This window comes from Dermacentor albipictus, chromosome 4, assembly GCF_038994185.2.
Source record: "Dermacentor albipictus isolate Rhodes 1998 colony chromosome 4, USDA_Dalb.pri_finalv2, whole genome shotgun sequence".
Taxonomy (NCBI): Eukaryota; Metazoa; Arthropoda; class Arachnida; order Ixodida; family Ixodidae; genus Dermacentor; species Dermacentor albipictus.
The window spans coordinates 122,770,323-122,793,183 of record NC_091824.1 but is presented as its reverse complement, the minus strand read 5'-3'; the positions used below and the strand labels follow the sequence as shown (position 1 = coordinate 122,793,183).

Here is a 22,861-nt window from a genome sequence, read left to right as displayed (position 1 = left end):
AACAAGCAGGCGAAACGGAAGCACGTATCTCTAGCTGCGGTGGGAAAGTAAAACAAAAACTTGCGGACATTCGGTTTGTGTGTCTTATTATTTTTCTAAACTTTAATTCGTCTATTCAAGCAATAGATTACAGAAATAAGAGGCACTGCCTTGAATAATTCTCGAGGCCACGTGTCACTACGAGCGACGTCACAGCGCAAACAGGTGTACGTAGGCGCACTAGCGCGTGTACGTCACCGTCCGGCTTGGAGTGCGGCGGCCGCGAGGAGAAGGGAAAACGGCATTCGGTTTGAAATTTCAGATCTTTCCGCGGCGCGTAGCGATGTAATACTTTGCAGACACGATCGTTATCGCGCATTGTATGCTCTGCGCTCTTCAGCTCGGGATGGTCAGACCTGGTGAGGGGCCTTTTAAAGGCTATCATCATGCAAGCGGCAGCTTTAAACAACGCAGCAAAAGACACAGCAAGAGAACCACAGGACAGCGCTCTGCCCCATTGTTCTTTCTGCAGTGCCCTGTGCAGCGCAGCTTAAAGCCGCTGATTACAAGATGTACCAACCAGCTCGAATCAACATGCTACATAATGCGTTCGAGTGGTAGGTCTGACCTGAGAAAGCGCAGAAGTGCATTCGAAGCCTTGTGTGTATGTCTCGACAGGCGGTAGGATAAATGTTCCCTTCTGTTCACACAGTATAGCCAAGAATTCGAATAACCTTGTGCGATGAACTAAGATCCCTTTCGCGCAATAAATTGGGGTCAGTACACAAATGAAGAGGTAAATGGCCTCTTCGCATCTGGCCACGTCGATTGCCGCTAGCTCGGCGGTTTCGATATTCAGGGCGTATAGCTTTCGCGAAAGCGATATACTCCAAGTGAAGACACTTTTGTGCTTTCTGAGAACGTCTGGTTTGCACGAGCGGCTTCGACTCAGTGACTGTCCGTGGACGTCTCCATACCCTCTCTCTTCCCCATGTCCCTTCCCCCATCGTAGGGTAACCAACCAGACATTGACTGGTTAACACCCCTGCCTTCCATGTGTGTGTATATACATATATATATACATTACTCCACCAAGTCATGTAGTGTAGAAACGTAAGCAGCCCAGTTCATGGCGAAGCCATGTAGCGTTTCGCACATGCGCGAACACCGCCTCTCTATTTGCAATATTTACACGGATATTACGAGACAATAAAACTCACTGGAGAGGGAGTTTTCGCTCGTAAGGAAAAAAACGGTATTACGATTATAACGCGAGCAAATTATTATTCCTGAATTAAAAAGAAAGAAAAGGACACTCGCGTTCTACTCGTACAAATACGGTATATCAGACAGATGTATCGCACAAGGATGGCGATCGAATCGGCCGGGTTGGAAGCTATCCATGACATCAGGGCACGACAAAACGAACAATTTCCAGGCAGCGCTTGTCCTATATGTTTCATTTTATGTATCTCCCTTATGCCGTGCGCGGCTATCATAGATGCATAAGACACGCGGTTCGCGACGATACGGAGTCTGAGGGGACCCGCCTACGACGCGTGTGTTTGTGACGGAGGGGGCAACTAGAAAGACAAATGGTGCAACACCCAGTTTTCGCCCACGCGCTATATAGAAGAGAACCCAGAGCGGTAGTGGTGGTGTCCTCTGACGGGTGAACCGCGAGCTCCGATGTATAAGACATACGAAGTACGTGCTTAATGTTATGGGGCCAGTATACTTCTTCGACATGCTAATGCATTCCGATACATGGCTCACTGGTAAATTTGTTGTGCGCTGTGGGGGGGGGGGGTACGCGTAATGACGTACGTCACCCGGAGTTGTGTATATGTGTTTTATGACACCGGGCGTTGCAGACAGCCACATCAAGATGTCTGATTGGTATATATTGTAGGAAAAGAAGCGTAACCGCACAAACTCAGTAGAACATCTTTAATGGATGAAGCCTTCATGCAAGAGAAGAGACAATTCTGTAAGCGAACTTCTTGAAGTACCAGCTCCTCGTGTACTAGAAGCTAAACTGTTCTGAACTGTACACTGAATGAGCATAGTGTCTCGAATGAACGAATGCGAAGTTCCTCTTCTAGCGCTAAATGATTACAGCTGTTCAAACGGAACGGACCGATCTGGACGCCGTTTGGCACAGAGCAACACATACACGAGGAGTGCAGTTCTCTGTCATTTGCGCTCTCTTTCGTATTGGTTTCAAGTGTTAACTTGAGCGTGCGATGACAAAGATAATAAATAAGAGAACCAGCTTACACCCACTGAGTTCGGCTTTGCAAGCAAAGTTCTTCCTCTCGCATAACAGAAAATGAGGAGAAATTATGATAAGTAGCAAACTGAGAGCACCAGGCTCTTCATAGGAACTGAGAGAATATCTTTGAGAAGCAGAAAGCAACTGATGTAAGCCTGCAACACCCTGCGATAATGAGGGTCGAAGCGCGTTTTCTAGTTGCGATCTCCCAGCAGAGGCCTCCGCTGGTTGTCGTTGCAAGCTTCAATCTATTCCAATCTACCTCCCTTCTTCCTGCTCCCGTACTCTTTGGTCTTCTTCGCTCTCCGATTTTACTATCTTAAAGCAAGCTGTCCGAGCGCGCATTCAATTAAATTTCTTGCTGGATGTGCGCTGAAGATGGCCGCATCTACACCACCGTTGTGACGTCAGCAGACGCAGGTCATCTGCAGAATTCCTCCGCAAGTCGCCTGGAATCTCTTTAGCTTGGCGCAGTGCTCCCAGCATTTCTCGGGGTAGAGCGGGCATCCATAGCCTTTCAGTCTGGGCTCTGAAAGGACGAGAAGTGAGAAGGCGTAAACAAGCATGACTGTAGACATTTAAAAGCAATGAATGAAAATGAACACACATTTATTAGCTCTAAAACACAAGAATGAGGTAGAATACAACCGATTTCGCTATACATTACACAATAATCGGCGAAAACAAATACATAATTAAGTTCGCCAGCGGGACATAATTTCAGTTACACGAACAGCTCCGCTGTCACACCGCAAAGTTTTCGGAACTTAAGCAAATCATAAGGAGAGTGCGCACGCAAGCACACACGCGCACATAAGCGACTGGAAGAATTAGCCGCGATTTCGTGCCTTACGCCCGCTACTATATACCGTGCTTTCAAAACTGACGCAATCAACTATTCGCGCCTAATTAACACGCACACATCAGGCGAGGCTTCTGCTACACAGCGGGCGTCCAGACATGGTGTGTCATAACATAGCTTCTTGTTTAAACTGTTATGCGACGCCTTCAGCCACGGTTTGTTTTTTCAAGCACCACATACCTACCTCTTCACTATATTGGAACACACAGTCTCCTTGTCCGTCTTATTCAAACTTGAGCCGACCATCTCTAAGCCTTGGCTTCAGCCATCGACAAGCGCATTGCGCAAAAAGCGGCCGCGGCAGCTATCAGGCCAGGACGAGACCTTCGATCTCTCTGCCGTTACGACAGCGTGAAGGGAGCCTGTACCCTTTAGACATCGGAGCTGGCTCCTCTTACCAGCTGGGACTGGTATGTGGAACGACGGGCAAGAGAGCACCGGGCATGTCGGCTGAGGAGCAGCGAGAGACGCTCAAACACGAAGTGAAGACGGCTCCACGTTGTTCAACAAAGCGCGTATAAACTTCAGTTGTGTGCAGCAACGCGGGGTGCCATGCTCCTATAGCAGTGGCCTGGTAGGCCAGGACGGCTCGAGCCATCAATCGCATATCATCTTGCAGTCGCGTCACGGGCTGTCTATCCCCTCCGTGTCTGCCTCGTGTTGACAAGCTTGCTGGTGAAACGTACGTTTCAAACCAGTGTTGTCTGCTATACGTTCAACGCCCAAGAAAGGAAGAGGGAGAACAAGTTGGAGGAGTGCACAGACTTCGCGGTATGCGCCGGAGGGATGAGCCAGTGATTTGAAACAGCAACAACAACACCAACAAAAACGACGACGACGACGACGAATACTTTGTGGATAATTAAATCGAGCTTCGGAAGTCGCTGAAACAATTGTTCTTCATTTTCTGAAGGCGTTCTCCACATTTGCGACAAAACTTGTTCCATTTCAACGATGGCTCTTGCCTATTCGCTTGGCATGGATATTTTTTACAGGATCCACGCGCGAGGGAAGTTGGAATCAAAACTAGAAATCGGTAGTTAAAAAAAAAAAACGTTTTTCTTAGCGTGAACGGCTTAGTGAATTCACAGAGAACGCCACTACAGCTGCAAGATGTAAAGTCAGAAAAGCCGGTACAGAATGCTAGATATGCAATATGGAGACAGCGCGAGCTATGGGACTTTGTCGCACAGCAAAAACTGGAATCAAAGTGGAGTAGTTTTACGATTATTCAAAAAGGAGTGCTATACTGTTCGAAGCCATGTCAGAGTGTCTGAGGACGTGGAGCTATAGGAGAATTATTTCAGATGAAGACAATTGAGAATGAGATAATTGAGAATGTTCTGTTAGAAAACCAAATTATGCACCCAGCAATAAACGTTGTCGTACAGTTAGCCTGCAGACTGGTGGATGGATGGATGGATGGATGGATGGATGGATGGATGGATGGATGGATGGATGGATGGATGGATGGATGGATGGATGGATGGATGGATGGATGGATGGATGGATGGATGGAAAAACTTTATTGAGAGCCCTGAGATACGATATTATCGCACAGCGGGCCGCTCCCACGTTGGGACGGGCCGGCCGAGCCTGGCCGCCGCATCGTGGGCTCTTTGGACGGCCCAGATTTGGCCCCGATAGTCGGGGCTTCGCAGTGAGGTATTCCATCTTGACCGGTGTGCTTGATCTGTGCACCGTAACGAGATGCATCTCTAGAGCATGGGTTCCAACTTCGCTGAATCGCCGCACTAAAGGCACGTATTGCTAGTATATGAGTCTGGATAGATCGAGTGTAATAAAAATGGCCAGCGCGCTGAGTCGCGTACCTCAGGACCTTATTAAAGTTTTGCATCCATCCATCCATTGGGGTATATCCGTGTCTACAAAAGTCTGAGGGTGATTGTCTGCGCTTTGGTCAGTTCCTTGCGTGGGAGTGGATAGAACCCCCTACTAAGGTAAAGGTGTTGCATGACCCGTCGTACGTGGTGGGAGAATCTCTATTGCAGGGCGTCGTTGGCTGGGGGGGATTCTCCGTGGGCACGGAACGTGAGACCTCGTGCCTTGTAGTAGGCCAGCTCATTTAGGTTGGTGGCCCGGGCTCCTCTTAAATGGACCCCATGTGTGCTGGAAACCACGTTAGCGTATGTGGGGTGATCACTTTGCCCTTGAGAATACAGTGGGCTTCCGAGGTGATGGATCCAGTGGAAAAAGGCTCGGCCATCAGCTCGGGAGTCGCTAAAAACGTTTGAACGTTGTCCGTCAAGTTACGCGATGGCAATGGCAACTTGGTCGGCCGCCCTATGGAGGCGTATTCGACCGAGGCCGCGTTGATGATTGTTCCCGCGTGGTCAACTGAGACGGTCGTGTATCTTCGACTATCTCAGTAGCGGGAGGCGTCGACAAAACAGTTCTCTTTAGGGTTCTCTTTGACCTTGCATGGAAGGCCCAAGGCTCTGGCTCGTTTTCCTCCGAAGTTGCGCTGTGGGTGTACATTGGGAGGAATGGGAGAGACAGTGATTTGTTCTCGTTGATTCCTGGGAGGCCGCGGAAGTTTCTCTCGATCTTGATTGGTGGAATGCCCATGTCAGCGAGTAATTGCCGACCGGCCGTCATTCCCGAGAGTCTGGAGATCTGCGCCCTCTCTCGGGCCTCCGCGATCTCCTCTATAGAGCTGTACATACCCAGCTGGAGGAGCGGCTCTGTGTGCGTATAGAGCGGGAGCCCCAGAGCGCTTTTGATTCAAGGCAATTAAGGCATTCAGTTTAACTCGTTCGGATCCTTGCTAGTTATGTATTGCTACGACGTATGTAAAGTGGCAGAGTAGGACAGCATGAATGAGCCTGACCCGGTTGTCTTCGCACAGGCCGTTAGGTTTGTTGACGACCCTTCTGATCAGGCCGATGGTGCTATCTGTCTTCTTGATGAGCCGGAGGACCGTCCAGTTGTTCGATCCATGCAACTCCACGGTCATGACGAGGATGCGGATCGACTCAACCCTATGAAGGGGGGTCACCGTTCTTTGCGTGTAGCGATATGCTGCATTATGCTAGAGGTTTCAAGTCCTTCGGTTTGGTACCCCGCCTGTCCGGCCTGTATAGAAGTTGCTCCGATTTCGACCTGCCCGTCGCTGCCCCCAGTGCACCAGATTGTTATATCATCAGCATATATGGTGTGTCTGATGTTGTGAATCTTGGTCAGATTCTCGGACAGTCCAACCATCGTGATGGTGAATAACAGCGGAGATATGACGGACCCCTGCGAGATGTCCCTGTTGCTCAGTTCGATTTGATCTCATTTGATCTCTCCGGCCTTGAGCAGGGCACGTCGCCCTTCGAGGAAGGACTTGATGAAGGAGTGGAAGGACGAGCCCAGGTCGAGGTTCGAGGTGGCGAAGAGAATGAAAAAGTGTAGGGTGTTGTCGAATGCTTTTTCGAGATCAAGCCCTAGGATGGCTCTCGTGTGCAGGCTGTCGTTGTCCAATATCGGAGTCTTGCTGAGCTTCATGGCGTCCTGAGTGGAGAGGCCGGGTCTGAAACCCATCATGTTGTAGGGGAACCATTCGTCGTCCTCGACGAATTCTTAGATTATATTGTGTATGGCGTGCTCTGCAACCTTTCTGACACAGGACGTGAGATATATGGGCCGCAGGTTGTCCAAGAGCGGGGGTTTGCCAGGTTTGGGTATGAGGATGACTCGCGCAGTCTTCTACTGTTCCAGGACCGCGCCATCTCTCCATACTCGATTGATTTCGTCAATGAGGAATTCCATTGACGCATCCTCGAGGTTCCAAAGGGCCTTGTTTGTGACCCCGTCAGGACCTGGCGCGGGCCTGCCATTAAGGTCGTGCAGAGATCTTCTGATCTCTTCCGACTCCGAATGGCTCGTCAAGGGTGGAGTTTGGCCTTCAACGATACGCCGGGTACTCGACGTTGTCGCTCGTCTTTGCCGGAAGGTACTTTCTGATCAATCTGTCCATGACCTCGTCTACTGTTGAGGCTTTCGTGGCCTCGTGGAGCATTCTTGCCAAGTTACTTCGTTGGTTGGACCTGGTGTTGGTCTCGTCGAGGAGATGCTTGAGGAGGTTTCACTTGCACCCCGTTCTCATCTGGCCGTCGGTAGAGTTACAGAGATCGTCCCATTGTTGCCTGGAGAGTGTTCGGCACTGTTCTTCAATCTGCTTGCTGACGGCCAAAATCTTTTTCCTGAGTCTCTGGTCGAGGCGCTGCCCTTTCCACCAGTTGAGCAGTGATCGCTTGACTACTAACAGGTGTGCGAGGTGTCCATTTTCTCCGTCTGCAAGTCTGTCTGAATCGTTTTGGTAAAATATCTTACATCCTGTCAGATCGATTCAGCCCATTGCTCAAGGCTCTCTGGCTTCTCACTGTGGGCAGCGCGTTATCGCCTGATCTTACGGAACTGGTCCCAGTCTGGCACGGTGAATGAACGTAGCTTCTTTTGAGCGACTTCGAAGATGGTTGAGGTTACGTAATGGTCGCTACCGAGGTCGACCATGAGACTGAACCATTTGGCAGAGTCTATGTTCCTCGTGAAAGTGAGGTCTCCTGGTGGATGCGCCTTGTCTGGTTGGAAATGACGGACCAGTTGCAAGCATGCAGATGCTTTCGCTTTTAAAGACAAGTAGTGGAAACTCGGAAGGTTCATGATATAGTGCGGTGGTTATTAATTCAACGGAAGAGAAAACACGTAATGAAGAGAACGTTCTATTGTGAATAATACAGCTTGGCGCGAAAGACAAGGTATTTAAATATTAAAGTTACATTGGGAAGCCAAAGGCAACGAGGTTGGTGGCATATGCCATCACCCTGTTTCAAAGGACATGTTTCTATCGTCACATCAACATCATGCTAGCTATACCAATGTTGCTAACTTTTTACGCTTCCTCAAAAATTATTTCTACAGGACGTAACCTATAGTGCCCAATGATATCAGCAGCCTTAGTTCGCGACCACTCTAGCCGTACAGACAGTTTCTCTACGAGAACGTTAACGTATAGTAGTTAATCACGCAAGTAAACGCACATTGCACAAGGAGGCAAGGACACAATGAGTACACACTACCAATTATGCTAGCCGCAATCGGTACTTAGCACTCGACTTTCTTTCCTTGAGTGGTATGCGTTTATTTATGTGGTTAATGATGTTATTGTGAACGCACCAAGTAGTCGGCCAACGTGTGCCAGTAACTCAACAACGAATAAGTCGTTTAATTGGTAAGGTTTGCTCCTCTAATAACTAGTGTACGTTAAGAATTGATGCACCGAGATGCATTTTAGAATTATCAAATCGCTGATGGATTAGTTGCAGATCGTGCAGCATCTCGCTCCCCAAAGTATGGATCCGTAAATGCTGAGCAGCCGTAGCCCCTGATCGCAGAAATTTTCCTTCGGCCGCGAAGGTGTTGTCAGGTGTTGCTACACAACAGTAAAATGTAAGTGCGAACAAGGCATGACCTTCTTCTGGTTAGTGATGCGGCTAACTATGCGTTCGTTATAGTTATAGCATGCCTAAATTGCAGCCCTTACTACATATACCCGGTTCCCTTATGACTGCAGTCAAAGGTGGCTCTCAAGCACTTGCAACAACGCGGTGAACGAGCACACGGACGGAATGGGAAGTAATGGCTCGGAGTACGCACAACATCGCCACGCAGATATATCTAGGCAGCGCTCAGTGCTTGCAGCGACACCTTGAGGCGTTGACTTTGGACAGCAGACGATATGACCGTTCTTCCCACATTTATTGCTGCAATTTTTGCTGGGTCGGTCCACGAGAAAATCTGTAGCGAAGAGTTCTGGATAAACTATATTTGATTACGATGGGCATTTATTTACACTAGCTAGACCTATCGCACGAATTCGCTTTTCCATTCCACCTCTATCGGAGTATACCTGCACTTGTACGGAATTGAACCATCCTCGTTGTACCCAGCAGCACAACGCAGAAGCCGCCAAGCTCATAAGCAGCCGCTGCAGGTAGGAATTATTCCTCCAGATAGCTCGTCTCTATTGAAGGAAGTGAAGAAGAATGATTGCGTTAATGATGCGCCCATGGCATACTTTTCGCGGCCACGAGGAGAGAAGAGCGAAACTCAACGTCTAAATTACAGCGGCACTGCTCAGTGCTACTCGAAATAACGGTAATGAGGCAACCCTCTGCTAACCGCACGTCAAAGCTGCTCCTCTAATTTCCTTGGCGTGCCGCACGGCATTGAACAAGTGTAACAGCGGGCGCAGACACGTCGACGTGCCGTTCTTCGAGACCGCCGGCTGCTCGAGTTTCGGGACACGGCACTTCCGCCGCTGCGCAGAATTAAGAGTGAGACGTTTTGCGCTGGAGCAGCTCGAGCCTCTTCCTCGGGGAGATGCAACGCAGTGCCACGCGCCCTGCGAACGAGCGTTCGCGATCCCTCAAGGCCGATGCCCAGCAAACAGCCGCGGGGGACGCGTTCTTGTTCCTTCGGCGCGCAACGACACCGCGGCGGAGAGCCCCACGAGCACGACTGCCGGCGTCGAGAGTGTTCCACCGTCGAGCGCCACATAACAGACGGGCCTCTCAACGAAAACAATATGCTCGAGCACCGCACGGCTCGGCGTGGTGTTTGCCGTCCTGACCAGGCGTCTCCTCGACGCGTGACCCTTTGTCGACGCTCGAGCGGGGCTGCTGCTGCTGCTCCTCGCGATGCCAAGAGTGTTTTCCCTCGACATACATTTAATGGGGAAAGTGACGTTCAGCGCGAAAGGGAAAAACCGCGCCGTGCGTTCCTCATCCTCCCCTAAATTCTAACTTCCAACTGAACTCCTGAACGTCAGTTGTCTGACGGGAGTCATGTTCTCCCTCCCTGTCTCTGTCTATAGCCCAATAAATGCTTTTCTCCACCAGCACTCCGCAACAAAACAAGCAAGCATTGCTACATTGACCAATGCCTCGAGAAAAACATTGGTTCTGGATTCGATCCCCATACTACATTAATTTTTTTCTTCAACTCTTTAATTCGTTTTCCTATATCATACGAAAGTGGGTTTCTTTTGCGGACTTCCATGCATTGCTGGCAGGCGAACGGCCATTCTTTTTTACTATCCTTTTTTTCCGCGTCAGCTGACTCCACCTAACAAATCTATGCAGAACTTTATCGACTAATTTGCTCATCTCAGTTTAATGTTGGCATGTAGTTCAGAGACACTCAAACGCGATTATCATATGGCGATGCTTGACTGAACGAGCGCGAATGTCAGCTGCGAAGGGCGACAGCTGCGTAGCTCGGACACGAGAGCGATGATTGCAGCACAAAAATAGCTTAATAACAAGAGAAGTTAAGACAATATCTCGACTTTTCGCAAGGGCAACTCATAGCAAGTGTCTTCTATTTTCCTTTCCTCTGTTTTCTGCTGAGGTCTGTGTAGAGACTCTCGGGCGTTCAACCTTCGCATCGTTTCAGACCGTACGGACCGATGCACTCAAGGTGAAAAGCAGGAAAGGATACGAGCGTGCTAGCAAGTTTGCTTTCATGCGCCACGCGCTGCTTGCGGAACGCTCACGTGCCAGCAACAGCGGCAACACTTCGCGTCGTTCTCCTACGCGAGCGCGTGGCGCTTCCACTATCGCTTGGCGTACCGGGCAAACAATACGCGCGGAGACGCGCCGCTCTGGTTCTCCCGCACCGAACGAAACCGCACGCGCCCGTCCAAGAAAGGGGAGACGGAGGGGCAGCGGCGTCAACGAGCACGCGTTGATGTCACCGATGCACCTGGGTCAGCTTCCGGCACGAAACGGTTTTTAACCATACTGCGGCACGCGCGAAGGGCGACGAATACAGATAATGTAGCATAAGTAAGCTGTGATTATAGCGCCAATGTATACGCACTCCGATGCGGCTCTCACCGATGCCGAAAGAATTTCGCCTCTTCCGTGCGGTCACGGAAATGAACGAGCATCATCTGTAGGCGCGTAAAAAATGGCATTGAGTTGGAGCGCGCCGTAATTTCGCTGCATTCCTAGTTTGCTCCCGACTGCTGTTTTATCGAATAAAAAACTTTATTACTGCAAAAGTGTGTGCACGTCATCTGCCGTAACTATGTGGCGACAGCTTAACAACTTGGTCTCCGGAAAATGCTATATAAGCGATGCCATCGCAGACGGCGTCGGTCGACGTGCAACAGTCGGCACACCAAGACGACCGCTCGACGTCACGTGACTCGACGTCACGAGCGCCATATTGGTCAACGCTTCTATGCCTACAGCGCCTGCTGGAGATGAACGGGTCGAACAATAGTGAGCGGGTCTTATCCGTACTATAGTGTTTCACCAGCATGGCGGCCCCGGAGACGCCAGCGCAAACAACATACGGCGCACTTCTACCGATATAGATTTGGCTCATGCTGCACCGGGAACATCCAAAGTCCTAGCCTTGCTAATTACCTCTCTTATCAAGGGTGCTTCGCTGCCGAGGTTATGTGATCGAAGACAAACTATATACATGAGAGAGCGCCGGCACAGCTATGCGAACAACCAACCTAACGCATAGTTGACGGAGACAATACAAGCTATAAAGTTGCCTGGTGCGTTCTTCGTGAAAGGCTTGCTGAAGCAACGACAAACAGCGACGACAGCATTTCGCCGGCGCGGCTTATTTACTTGTTCACTGCCCCGCTCATCGCGTCGTCTTGTCACAGCGCAATGTTTCTCGACGGTCAGCGAGAAAATGTGCGAGGAAGCTCTTTGCGCAGAGAAGCAAAAAAACGCGCGTCGTAAATCTTTTTAAAATATTCTACATTTTCTCTCACTTGGAAAGAAGGAATTATTACGTTTTCATCATATACAACTCAGCGACTCGCGAAAATATGCGAGCCTCACTGTTGTCTTGCACACGAACCCATTAAATTGTCTCTTGTTTTTGTAAATCCGCGTTGTCGCAGTCTTCGCCTCATGCAAAGCCGCAGCCATCGCGTGTGCTGCCGACCGAGTCGAAGCGTCGAGAAAGAACGAAGCTTTTCGCAAGCGTGCTTAATAAGAGAAACATCGACCGGGAGACACAGAGAAGCTGATAATACCGCGCGCCTCAGAGCAATGAACTAGTTGGCCATGCTTGTTGCGCACGAAAAAAAGGCATAATGCGCGCAAAGCTCCGACATGAAAGACCAGCGCGGCGAAACTCAGACGAAGCGCGACTATCAGCTTCTGATTCCGGCGCATTCAAATTCGCCTGCCCGTAACAGCGCATAATGTAGTTATGTCGCTGAAGCACGGCACTTGCCTCGGTTTGGACCATGCCAGAATGAGGTTAACATCTCTATACCCCGCACCGAGGCTCTGCTGCAAACCTAAAAGCAAAAGCGAGGATGACCACGCGGTTCGATTGTCCGGCTCTTAAGCAACGCAGGAAGCGGTGCCCCCGTGAAACCGACTGGTCCCCGCTTTGTTTCTAGATGAGCGCCACTTTGGTGGTGCGGTGGATTTCCTTGACCCCGTCCATCTCTGCGTCATATGCGGGCTTTTAACTTGCGTGCATCGCAGTAGTAAATGGTTGAGCTTCGCCTTGGCCCTTTCATAAACATGTTATAGCTAATGACTTGAGCGGCTCTCCTTTCATATATACATAACGGTAGGCAAATGTGTTTCGCTATTGGTCGCTGCTGGATTGCTGGTCCCTCACGCTATAGCGAGCGTTATGACAAAATAGCCTGTGGTCAGGGTGACGTCCTATCAACCACAGCGTTTAAATATTTTCGGTCGCCGTTACTCCCCAATACAGCGCCCGTGCACCCCAACATTGTAATGAACCTTTCTATATATGCCGCAGCTCACCGCGGGAAGTCGAGTTCGTCCTGCGCGCGTGCTCGACTGCTCCTCAGTTCCGTAGTCGTTATAGGGTACGAAGCGGCAACCACATGGAGCGCATTTACGACGTATTTTCAGCGTCGCGACACCCGTGGGCGAGTGTACACGATGCTGCGCGATGACCGTCAGGCCATCTGAGCCGAAATGCGGTGCATATGGTTGCCAATTAAGGAACATAGCTCGTCGCACGTGTTTCCTGCGTGTTAATTGCGCGGCTAACGCGCATTTCCGGTGCCGACGCGCCGTCAAGCCGGAAAAGCGGCGGTAGTGCGTTCCATGCGGTTGCCCACGAACGCCTACTCGGGGCTGCGGCACGCGAATAGGACGAGCAACTTGCACGTGTTTTGCACAATACAAAGTGGCTACATCGTCGAAGAGCTTATATTGCCGCTATTTAGCGCGCACTTACTCTGGTCGGCAAGCATTCTCTTTCTCAAGGACCAATCGAAAGGAGCGGATGTGCTCCGGAGTCGCCTCTGAGCACGCGCGAACGCGCACGCTCGTCCGAGACAAAGTGCATTCTTAGCGAAAGCTATGCAAAGGCCGTTCTCTTGCTGGAGTGTTTGCATGAACCAACGGTGGACAGCGCGCATCTGTGGGACTTGCTTTCAGAACGTCTAGGTCAATTGCTGCGGCGAGAAGGTCCTTCTTTGAAGCCGGCTCATCGAAGGCCTGTCGATCTCTCGGCTGCCCCGTGCTATCGACCTTGGCTCTCTGCGGCGTCCCTGGCGCCATCGCAGAATGCAACAAGAGTTTTCATCTGCGACTAGTCCTGATCAAAAACTACAAGCCGCAGCCAAGGTAGTAGAGGCAGGGTTACCCTAATATTTGAGGAGCGGCCGTCCACCCGAAGTATATCTTGTGCAGGAAAGACGGGGAAGCGCGCGATTGTGTGACGTGAATATATAAACAGAAGGCCATGAGCACCAACAACTCAAAGACCAGCGAAATCTATAAGCGAGGCGTTGCTTCCAAGCCAAGAGTAGGAGACGCGCAAATAAAAGACAAGATAGACCACTGGCTGTCAACTTTGTTGCTTGTATGTTTGAATTCTTGTCTGCTGAAATACACTTTATCTTCAGAAGATGCACTTAAGCGCGGACGCGAGCTCCAACACAAACATGGCGTCGTCATCATTCCACTGTCATCGCTCCGCCGTCTTCACACCGTCTTCACTCCGTCATCATCACGTGGTAATCAGGCAGTCGTTATTCCGCCATCATCACACCAACGTCATCACGCCGCCGTAATCATGCCGACGTCATTCCATCGTCCCTGCATGGTCGTCAAGCATTTGCGGTCATACCATCATCGTCATATTGCCGTCGTCATAGTATCAATGTCGTCCCTTTGCAATCATGCCGCTGTCGTCGTCACTCTATCATTATCATGTCATCGTCATTTATTCGTCGTCGTGCAGTGGTTGCCATGACAACGTCATACGCCATCGTTATCCCATTGTCGTCGTGCCTTCATCGTCATTAATTCCATCGTCATCATGCCATCCTCACTTCGCCGTCTTCATAGAGTCGTCGGCATACGCCATCGTGGACATGCTGGCGTCGTCACGCCTTCAATTGATCGTTTCATCGTCGTTTGGACTTCCGCATAGCTTTTGAGCGGTGCAATGCACAAACATAAACATTGCTAGAGATTGCACGTCGCACAGAATTAATTTTAACGCGACAGCGTTAAGGAGCTCGTGTCGCAGAAAAGTCGGTGTCGTCGGCGTCGGTGTCGGCGTCCGCGGCGTTGGCCGTGAGCGATAAATCCCAGAAGGCACTTCATAAATAAAAAACATCTTGCAATATGGGCCGGTGGGAATCGAACCAGGGCCTCCGGGGTGTGTTTAGCATCGCCTTTAGTCGCTCGGCATTTAATTAACCGTTTCACGAAAGCTTCGATTCACATAGATTCCATCCACATTTGAAAAGTTATTGCATACCTTAGTTTGCATACCTTAGAACATGAAATATTGCTTTCGTGGATGTACACTCGGCGACAAAAGTTTACGCACCACGGGATCTCCGAAAACGTTCAATTCCCGAGCAGCCTGCTGCAGTAGCCAGTAGAACTGCATACGACAATACAGCTAGCATATTCTAGTCGAGGACCGAAATACCAGGCCGCGTTGTGAGGTTGCGGAGATATTCAGCTTTCTTCTCAGATCTCGTGCCCCGCAATCTTTTGTTTTCGGGTGTACTTGTTGTCGTCTGGTTATATGTTTCTGCCTAATTCTGTTCAGGGCACGAAATATATTTGAGCATAAAAAAAAGAAAAAGAAAAAAAGTCCGCAGAGATTTGTTCATCGGAATGACTGCATAGATCCCATACAGTCACATTCCGGTATTTCTTTCACACGGAAGCACTTGCTTGACAATATCCTTAAACGGCATTAGACAGTGGCGCGAGTGGTTCCTAGACTGAAGGCAGTTTTCTTTTTCAATGCTGCGTTCAAGCTGTCAACACACACAGTCATTTCTAAATCAATTCTAACCATTCCTCCTATTACACTTTAATTCATTGTAATGTGCGTAGCTTGCTCAAGAATATTGACAATCTTTGCTCTCTTCCATCACTGCATACTTTCCCGTTTGATGTTATTGCTACCTCAGAAACATGGCTGCTTTCACACAAATTGTACCATATACCCGGATATGCATTCTTTTCCACTCCTCGAAGTACGGTAAATAGGGGCAGCGTCGCACCATTTGTGAGGTCTTCTATATCGTGCTCAGTCATTAAGGAGTACTCTTACTCATACGCGAATGAATTTGATATGCTTGTTGTGAATTGTCAATGCTTTGTTGCAGCGGTAATTTATTGTGCTCCTAACAAGAACAAATCAGCTTTTATGCAACATTTTGAACATTTATTAGTTTATTTAACCAATTTAAATAAACAAATAATAATATGTGGATACTTTAATACTGATGCTATAAAGGAACATGACAGTGATTATTTTAATGTTGTTAGATCATATGGACTCCATAACGTCATTGAAACCCCAACACGTATAACTTCATTGACATTGACACTGATCGATCATATATTGTGCAACTTTAACACCTATTCAAGCTGGTGTAATGTTTATGATTCGGCTGTAATGGGTCACTCTGCTACCGCCATCTTTTTTCATCGATCCACTAATTCTCAGGGCCATTCTCATATTTCTCACCGATTTAGCTACCCAGTAATACCTAAGTGCCTTTGCTGATTAAATATAGATACGCAGAAAAATGCAAATCAGCAATTCGACAGTTTCAGACACGCGTTCTGTGATGCATTAGCGCAATCGTCAAGCACATTAGAAAAAAAGATATTATAGCACTCCTATCTGTCCTTGGATGACGAAAGGACTGCTAAAACTAATTAAAGATAAATACTTTTGGCACACTAAAGTAAAATCTCATAGGGGTAACAAATATTATGAACAAAAATTTCGTATGGCTCGAAATACAGTAACTAGCGTTATACGTATTCGTAAAAAAGAGTATTACACAAATTTAATAGTCTGTAATTCTGGTAATTCAAAGGCTACATGGCATATTATCAACTCGGTAATTAAGCCGTCGGTTAGAGAATATACAATGCCAGACTCGAAAATCTTAGGAATATCTATGGAATCCTTAGTATCGTCGTTTAACTCGTATTTCTGTATGATTGGTCAAGCAATATCTAATAATGAACCTCTTCTTTCGTCTATTACCCGGAAAGGACGACAAACTCATTTAGTTTTGTGGACATCACAGCGGAGGAGATAGTGTCTGCAGTTAACGGCATGCCATTCAAACATTCTACTGGCCACGATGGAATATCCACAGTGGCCTTAAAGCATTGTATTGATATACTGTGCAAGCCATTAGAAAAAATATTCAATCTCTCTTTACCTATCCAGACTTATTAAAGACCGCTAAGGTTAATCCAATTTACAAAAATGGGGACCACAATTTGTAATAAAACTACCGTCCTATATCAGCCTTAAGTTGCTTGAACACCGTCTTTGAAAAACTTATCGCCCAACGAATCCCGCCATTTCTTGAACGTGAATCCATTTTGTCTTATCGCCAGCATAATTTTAGAGCTAAAATATCGACAAACACAGCAGTGTTCGCTTTGTCTGTTTGCATAAATTCTCACTTGAACAGCAACAAAGGCATATTTCTAGATGTACGAAAAGCGTTTGACACTGTAGATCATGACATACTGCTAAATAAGTTAGAATGCTATGGTTCTCGAGGTCTAACTCTTCAATTTTCCCGTAGCTATCTTAGTAACAGAAAACAACTAGTTGCCATTGCAGATACCAAATCCGAAGTTTCTGACATTGTTACAGGGGTCCCACAAGGATCAGTACTGGGGCCAATATTCTTTCTTTATTTGCAAACTATCTTCCTGATGCCTTAGAAAACTTCTCTGCTGTGATGTATAAAGACGATACTGTTTTACTTTGTGCGCTAGACTCCTTGGGCAAAACATTTCAAGTGGCTAACAATGAACTTGGAAGTGTTAACCAGTGGTTAGCGTCAAATATGCTAACTCTGAATACCAAGAACACTAAATATATTCTCCTTACTTCTTCGTGGAAAGCACCTCTAAGGGAATGTCATTCACTTTCTCTAAACCATAATATACTTGAGCGGGTGAGTTCAATACAATACTTGGGTGTCACACTAGATGAGCATCTTCATTGGAAGCCTTACATTGCATTGCTGTGTTAAAAGTTGAGCAAGGCTTGTTTTATGCTGTACAAATACCGTTATTACTTCGACACTGCCACTCTGAGAGCAATTTACTTTAGCATATTCCATAGCCATCTATCCCACTGTATTGCATCTTGGAGTAACACGTACGTTTCATATGTAGAACCTATTGTACAGAGAAGCGCCTTGCGATTTATGGCTTTTTCGGAGAACAATACTAAATCAGTGCCGCTGTTTCAAAGTTTAAATATACTGCCTTTCAATTTATTACTCAACTTTAAAGCTGCATTGCATACTCATAAAAGCAAACCACTAAGTGCCCTTTGAGTTTATCTAATTTTTTGCATTCCAGAAGCAATACACGCAGCGCTCTTAAGAGAAATTTTCTCTTGCCAAAAATGCATAATGTACATGGAAGGAGAAGGTTAAACAACACTGGAACACTCCTATGGAACAGCTTACCATCGGAAGTAAAACAAGCAAAAACTTTTTTCAATAACAGTGAAATCTCATTATCACTCACTACTATTATCTGCATAGGGTTTTCATCTCGCTGGTGTAGATGTCTATTTTTGTTTTTCACTTGCAGTGCATAGTTACTACATACAAATTCCTTTTTGTAGCTATTACACGTACACTGTCTTGTGTTTATAAATGAATATTTATGTATATATGATTTCTTTCCACTTTGTCGTATTGTCGTTATGATTGTAAATAATAACTAGCATGGATCCCAACTAGCCTTGATCTAGGGTTCAGATGTCCTGTACATTATTTTCCGCGTACTTTTCCTATTTTGAATAAACTTCAACTTCAAATCCTCTCCCTCCCTCCCTTTCTTTCATACTCTCCCTTAAGCCCCGTTGCCTCATTTCGCCTTTATATGAATGATCTTTTAGCTCTCCAAGTTGTACCTGCGGACAATGTCATCGACTTGATGAGCAACGCGTAAGTATTGGGAGCACAGGCAAGAAAGGGAGGTGCAACACACGATGCATTGTATCTCACGCCGCATATTGGCAATGCTACCAACTTGACGCTGTTGTATTCTACCAGAGTCCATTCTCGCCTAAAAAAATTCGTGAAGGTTCATACCGTCCTCGTCTCCGTAGCTTCCAAGTTCAGACGAGGAATCCAAGTTCGACTTGAAATCCGAGTTGAGGAAATCGCTCGAGAAAAGGCAGCCGGCTCTGATATGCTTGGCTAGGTCGTAAGAAGAAGAAAAAGAGGAGGCTCGAAACGCTGTTCAAAAATGAAATAAAAAGGCTGAGAGAAATTATTCAAAATACACAGGGCGACCTAAGTTAATCCAACATCACTCTCTGTACTTTCGTAGGGATGCGATTTATCCCGTGATTCTCGTCTTATACCTCTTTAATGAACTCCGAGTGTAGGCCTTTGTCAAGTGGTGCGCTTGATTAAGTTGTGCGTGTGTTGGTTGTGGATGATGGTGACGACGCCGAGAACGTAAAGGCACAACTTACTCGCGTTACCGCATGGACACGTGGTTCTCTATTACGACTCTCACTCGTTCACTAATCGTGTTTTCATTACTTCTTCTACATTATTACAATAAATTAAAAGAGAGCCGCTTGATAGATAAAACCACACAGTCGCTACGTTAAAGAAGGGAAGGAAAAAAAGAACATTTTTAACATGGAAGCCGTAACTTCGATGCAAATCGAAGCGTATAACAATTTCTTATTGGCAGGAAGGACTTACCTGAGCAGAACAAGACAATTGCGAAGCAACATAATCGCGTAGCTGAAGTCATTGTCTGTTCGGAGGCTGTGGTGTTCAGGCACCAAACAACGGCGTGCACTGCAAAGCGAGCGAACGGAGTCCTCAGAACATGTCACGTTGATCAGCGAACTAAGTCATTCGCGCACGGGTCATCGGACACATGAAACCGCTGCTTTTCTCTGATAAATAGAAACATTTTCTTTCCATTCGCGCGAGTGGCAGTCATATAGCCTCACAGGTGCGAAGTACGCAGAACCCATGCTTTGCAGGCGCACTCTGAGAGCCAAAGTTCGCTAAATACGCTCACATAAGTATTGTCCTTTACAATTCGTAAAGCCACTGCTTGGGTACGGAAGTTTTCCTCCACCACCAAGGCTTCTTCCCCTCATACACTTCATTCTAAAAACTAGAAGGCGCTAATACCTAAAGCACGGAATTCACTCCCGCCTTACAGATTCATCCGGTCTGTCACGAGCGTTATCAAACAGCCTTGCCGCCGAGACAGCAGTGGTGTAAGAGCCGGTACAAGCAGCTAACAAGAAGTGGTACGTACCAAATAACATGCCTCTAAGACGTGCTGTTGTAAATGCAAAAAGAAAAAAAAATGTAAATGACCTTGAAACGAGTCGCGGCGTCCTCCTCTCCACCTGCTTCTCAATGCGGTTCTATAAACATACGCGTCCTACACACACGCACGGTGTCGAGCATGGGCGTGCCACGAGGAAATTACATCACGTCGCCGCGAAATTTCCTTAATCCGGATCTACAGGTCGTGACAGGCATGTCACGATATATACATGAGCACTATGATGTAAGTTGTACTTACTAAAGATGCACTTCCTCTCACTTCTATATTTTTTTTCTCGTGCACTTTGGCCAACGAGAGGGCAACAGTTTTCAGCTTTGTCTTCTTTCTTTCTTTTTTTTCATCGCAACACGACGCAAATAGTATGCAGCAGACATTGAATGAACTCATCTAAAGGCCGAATACAGAGCGGCAAGTACGTATACAAGGAGAATTACTCGCCACCAGTTCAACCTATTTCGATACGGCTGCCACTACGAGCGAATATCAGATCGCGGCGATTTCACGCCGCGAACACAGGCGCGGGTATTACAACGATCCGTATCTGACCTTGAAAAACAACACCTCCGAGCGGTATAAGTCCATCCATCTCGCGAAAAAAAAAAAAAAAGCTAGAACAAGCGCGGTACAAATAACCGAGCCGCATCCTTCCTTGATGGCAAGCAAACGCGTCCAGGAGGCGGGAATCACATCCTCGCTTTCTACAAGGCCGGGAGCTGTCCGTGACCGTTAAGAGAGACGCGCTTCCAGTGCATTACGCTCCAGCGCAGACCGCTCGCACAGATGGGCGGGATACACGGTAGATACCAGAAGAGCACGTACACCATGCGTATGCTTACCTTTTTCGAACTGGAGTTCCCCTTCCCGCAAAAGACACCAGCGCCGAGGACAAGCTAAGCGCACGGGCGGAGAAACCGGCCAAAACCGAGAGGCAAACCTGCGCGATATGGACTGCGCCGGGACGCTGTGCGGACGAGCTGCTGGATGCTGTGCAGCTGACGCCGTGTCTGGCACGAACTGAACAGACTTCGGCGGGCAAGGAAACAAGCCCGCGCGGACCCTGCGTCCCGATTCGTTCTTTCTCCCAACACCGTTTTCTTTTTTCTTTTCGTTTTCCTTTTCGTTTGGCCCGTCCCGGCGCGCCGAACGCGTTGCCGCCTTTTGCATTTCGCGCGTGTCGGTCGGGCGCTGAACCAGACGGCGACCCCAGCGTGCTGCGAAGATGAGCCGCGCCGAAGGAGCGCGGCGGGAAGAAACCGGATTAAGGCTGCGCGAGAAGAAGAAGCGAACCATCGAAAATGGGACGCCCGAGCCGGCCGATCTCTTCTCCCTTTCCGCGCTGAAGGATGCGAGCAACGCTGGTTCCTCGTTCTACTTGCGAGGCATACGCGCACCATATGCCCCCCCCCCCCCCCCACCTCTCCCCCACCGCTACCCATTACTGTTGCAAACACGCACATACACACACGCGCGCATGTACAGACACACGCACACTTTTGTGTTTGGTTTAACAGTGCAATGGCTGTAACGCGGACCAGAAGACACCAGCCGCAATCATTCTTTGTTTGACGCTCCTCGCTCCGACTTTTTTTTTTTTTTTCAGCCTCTTCGTTGCGGGACCCGATACGGAGCTGTCCGAATCGTTTTTTTTGCCGTTAGCCCCGTTGCCCCCGAAGCGGCTACAGCTGCGAGGACAATGGGTCACTCAGGATCACGCTGCTTGCGAGCTCGCAAAAATAGAAGTCCGAGCGCGGCAACTCCTCTGCCTGCGTGTCCGCGAACCTACCAGAGCGATGGACGGGCGATGGCCCTGTCCATAAGGTCGTGACGCTTCTCTGTTCGTACATGGTCTGCACTTCTCAAATATCTCTCGCGCTTTGTGTTTTTACCTCCACTAATCTTTAATTTGATGCATATTTAGTACTATTACTAAACCACTTGTGATAATTTCTTACAACTTAATTTTCTTTACAAATTCAACCTGTTTGTGACTTAATTACAAGCACTGCAGTGCGCTGTTCATTACATTCCTATGCCCACTGATGATGATGCTGCTGCTGATTGCTTTTTAATAATTGATTTCGCAAGCCCTGTTATGCTGCGCTATTAAGCTGTTTTTGACTCGTGAACCTTAGCTAACAGCTTGCAGCCACAAAACCTCTGAAACTGTACTTGTAGCCAAAAAAACTTTTTTTTATCTCCATTCTAGAACATCAAAGAATAGAAAGGTAATGAAGCTGGATGGTGTTTAGTAGTTATAATCTAAGGCCTTGAGGGTCCGGTTCACAAATGTTTTCGTCCTTAAGGAATACCCCTGAAACTACTCTGGTTTTCAATGTACACAGAGCACGATATCGCGGTTTCAATTGCTGGTCGCATTCTGAAGTGAGGAAACATAGCACGCATTGAGAGGGCTTAGTACACGTGAACTCACATCGTCGTCGTTATCATCATTATAATAATCATAATCAGCATCACGAGTATACCGAGTTCTACAGCAGCGCAGTCCATTTATGCATTCCAATGCGGGACACAGGCTTCTTCCAGAGATATCCACTTACCCCTGTTGTGCGTTAAACCGAAGTCACTCGATCGGGTTGCAGCGAATTTCGTGGTCTCACCCTTCAGCTAGATCTCCGCCGATCTCGACTGCCCCGCTGCATATTTTTCTCTGCCATCGTCGACCGCGTTTGCGTTTCCTTGGACCCCGTTCTCTTACACTAATTAACCATCAGTTATCTGTTCTTCGCCTTACATGGAGGGCCCGCAATCACTTCGTCCTCCTAATCTTCACCAGGATGTCATCTATTATCGTTCTATCCGTAATCTATACCACAGTCTGTGTATACATAT

General features: G+C 47.9%; 1 protein-coding gene across 1 annotated transcript; it reads right to left on the bottom strand.

Annotated features, from left to right (window-relative positions):
* Positions 1-1,914: 1,914 nt before the first annotated feature.
* On the bottom strand, positions 1,915-21,175 carry LOC135917761 (uncharacterized). The gene is made up of 4 exons (XM_065451353.1): positions 20,848-21,175; positions 19,402-19,500; positions 18,775-18,882; positions 1,915-2,783 (listed from the first exon to the last, which is right to left on the bottom strand). Exons 1-4 carry the CDS (start codon positions 21,173-21,175, stop codon positions 2,662-2,664), a joined length of 657 nt encoding a protein of 218 aa, XP_065307425.1. The 3' UTR covers positions 1,915-2,661.
* Between the last annotated feature and the right edge of the window lie 1,686 nt (positions 21,176-22,861).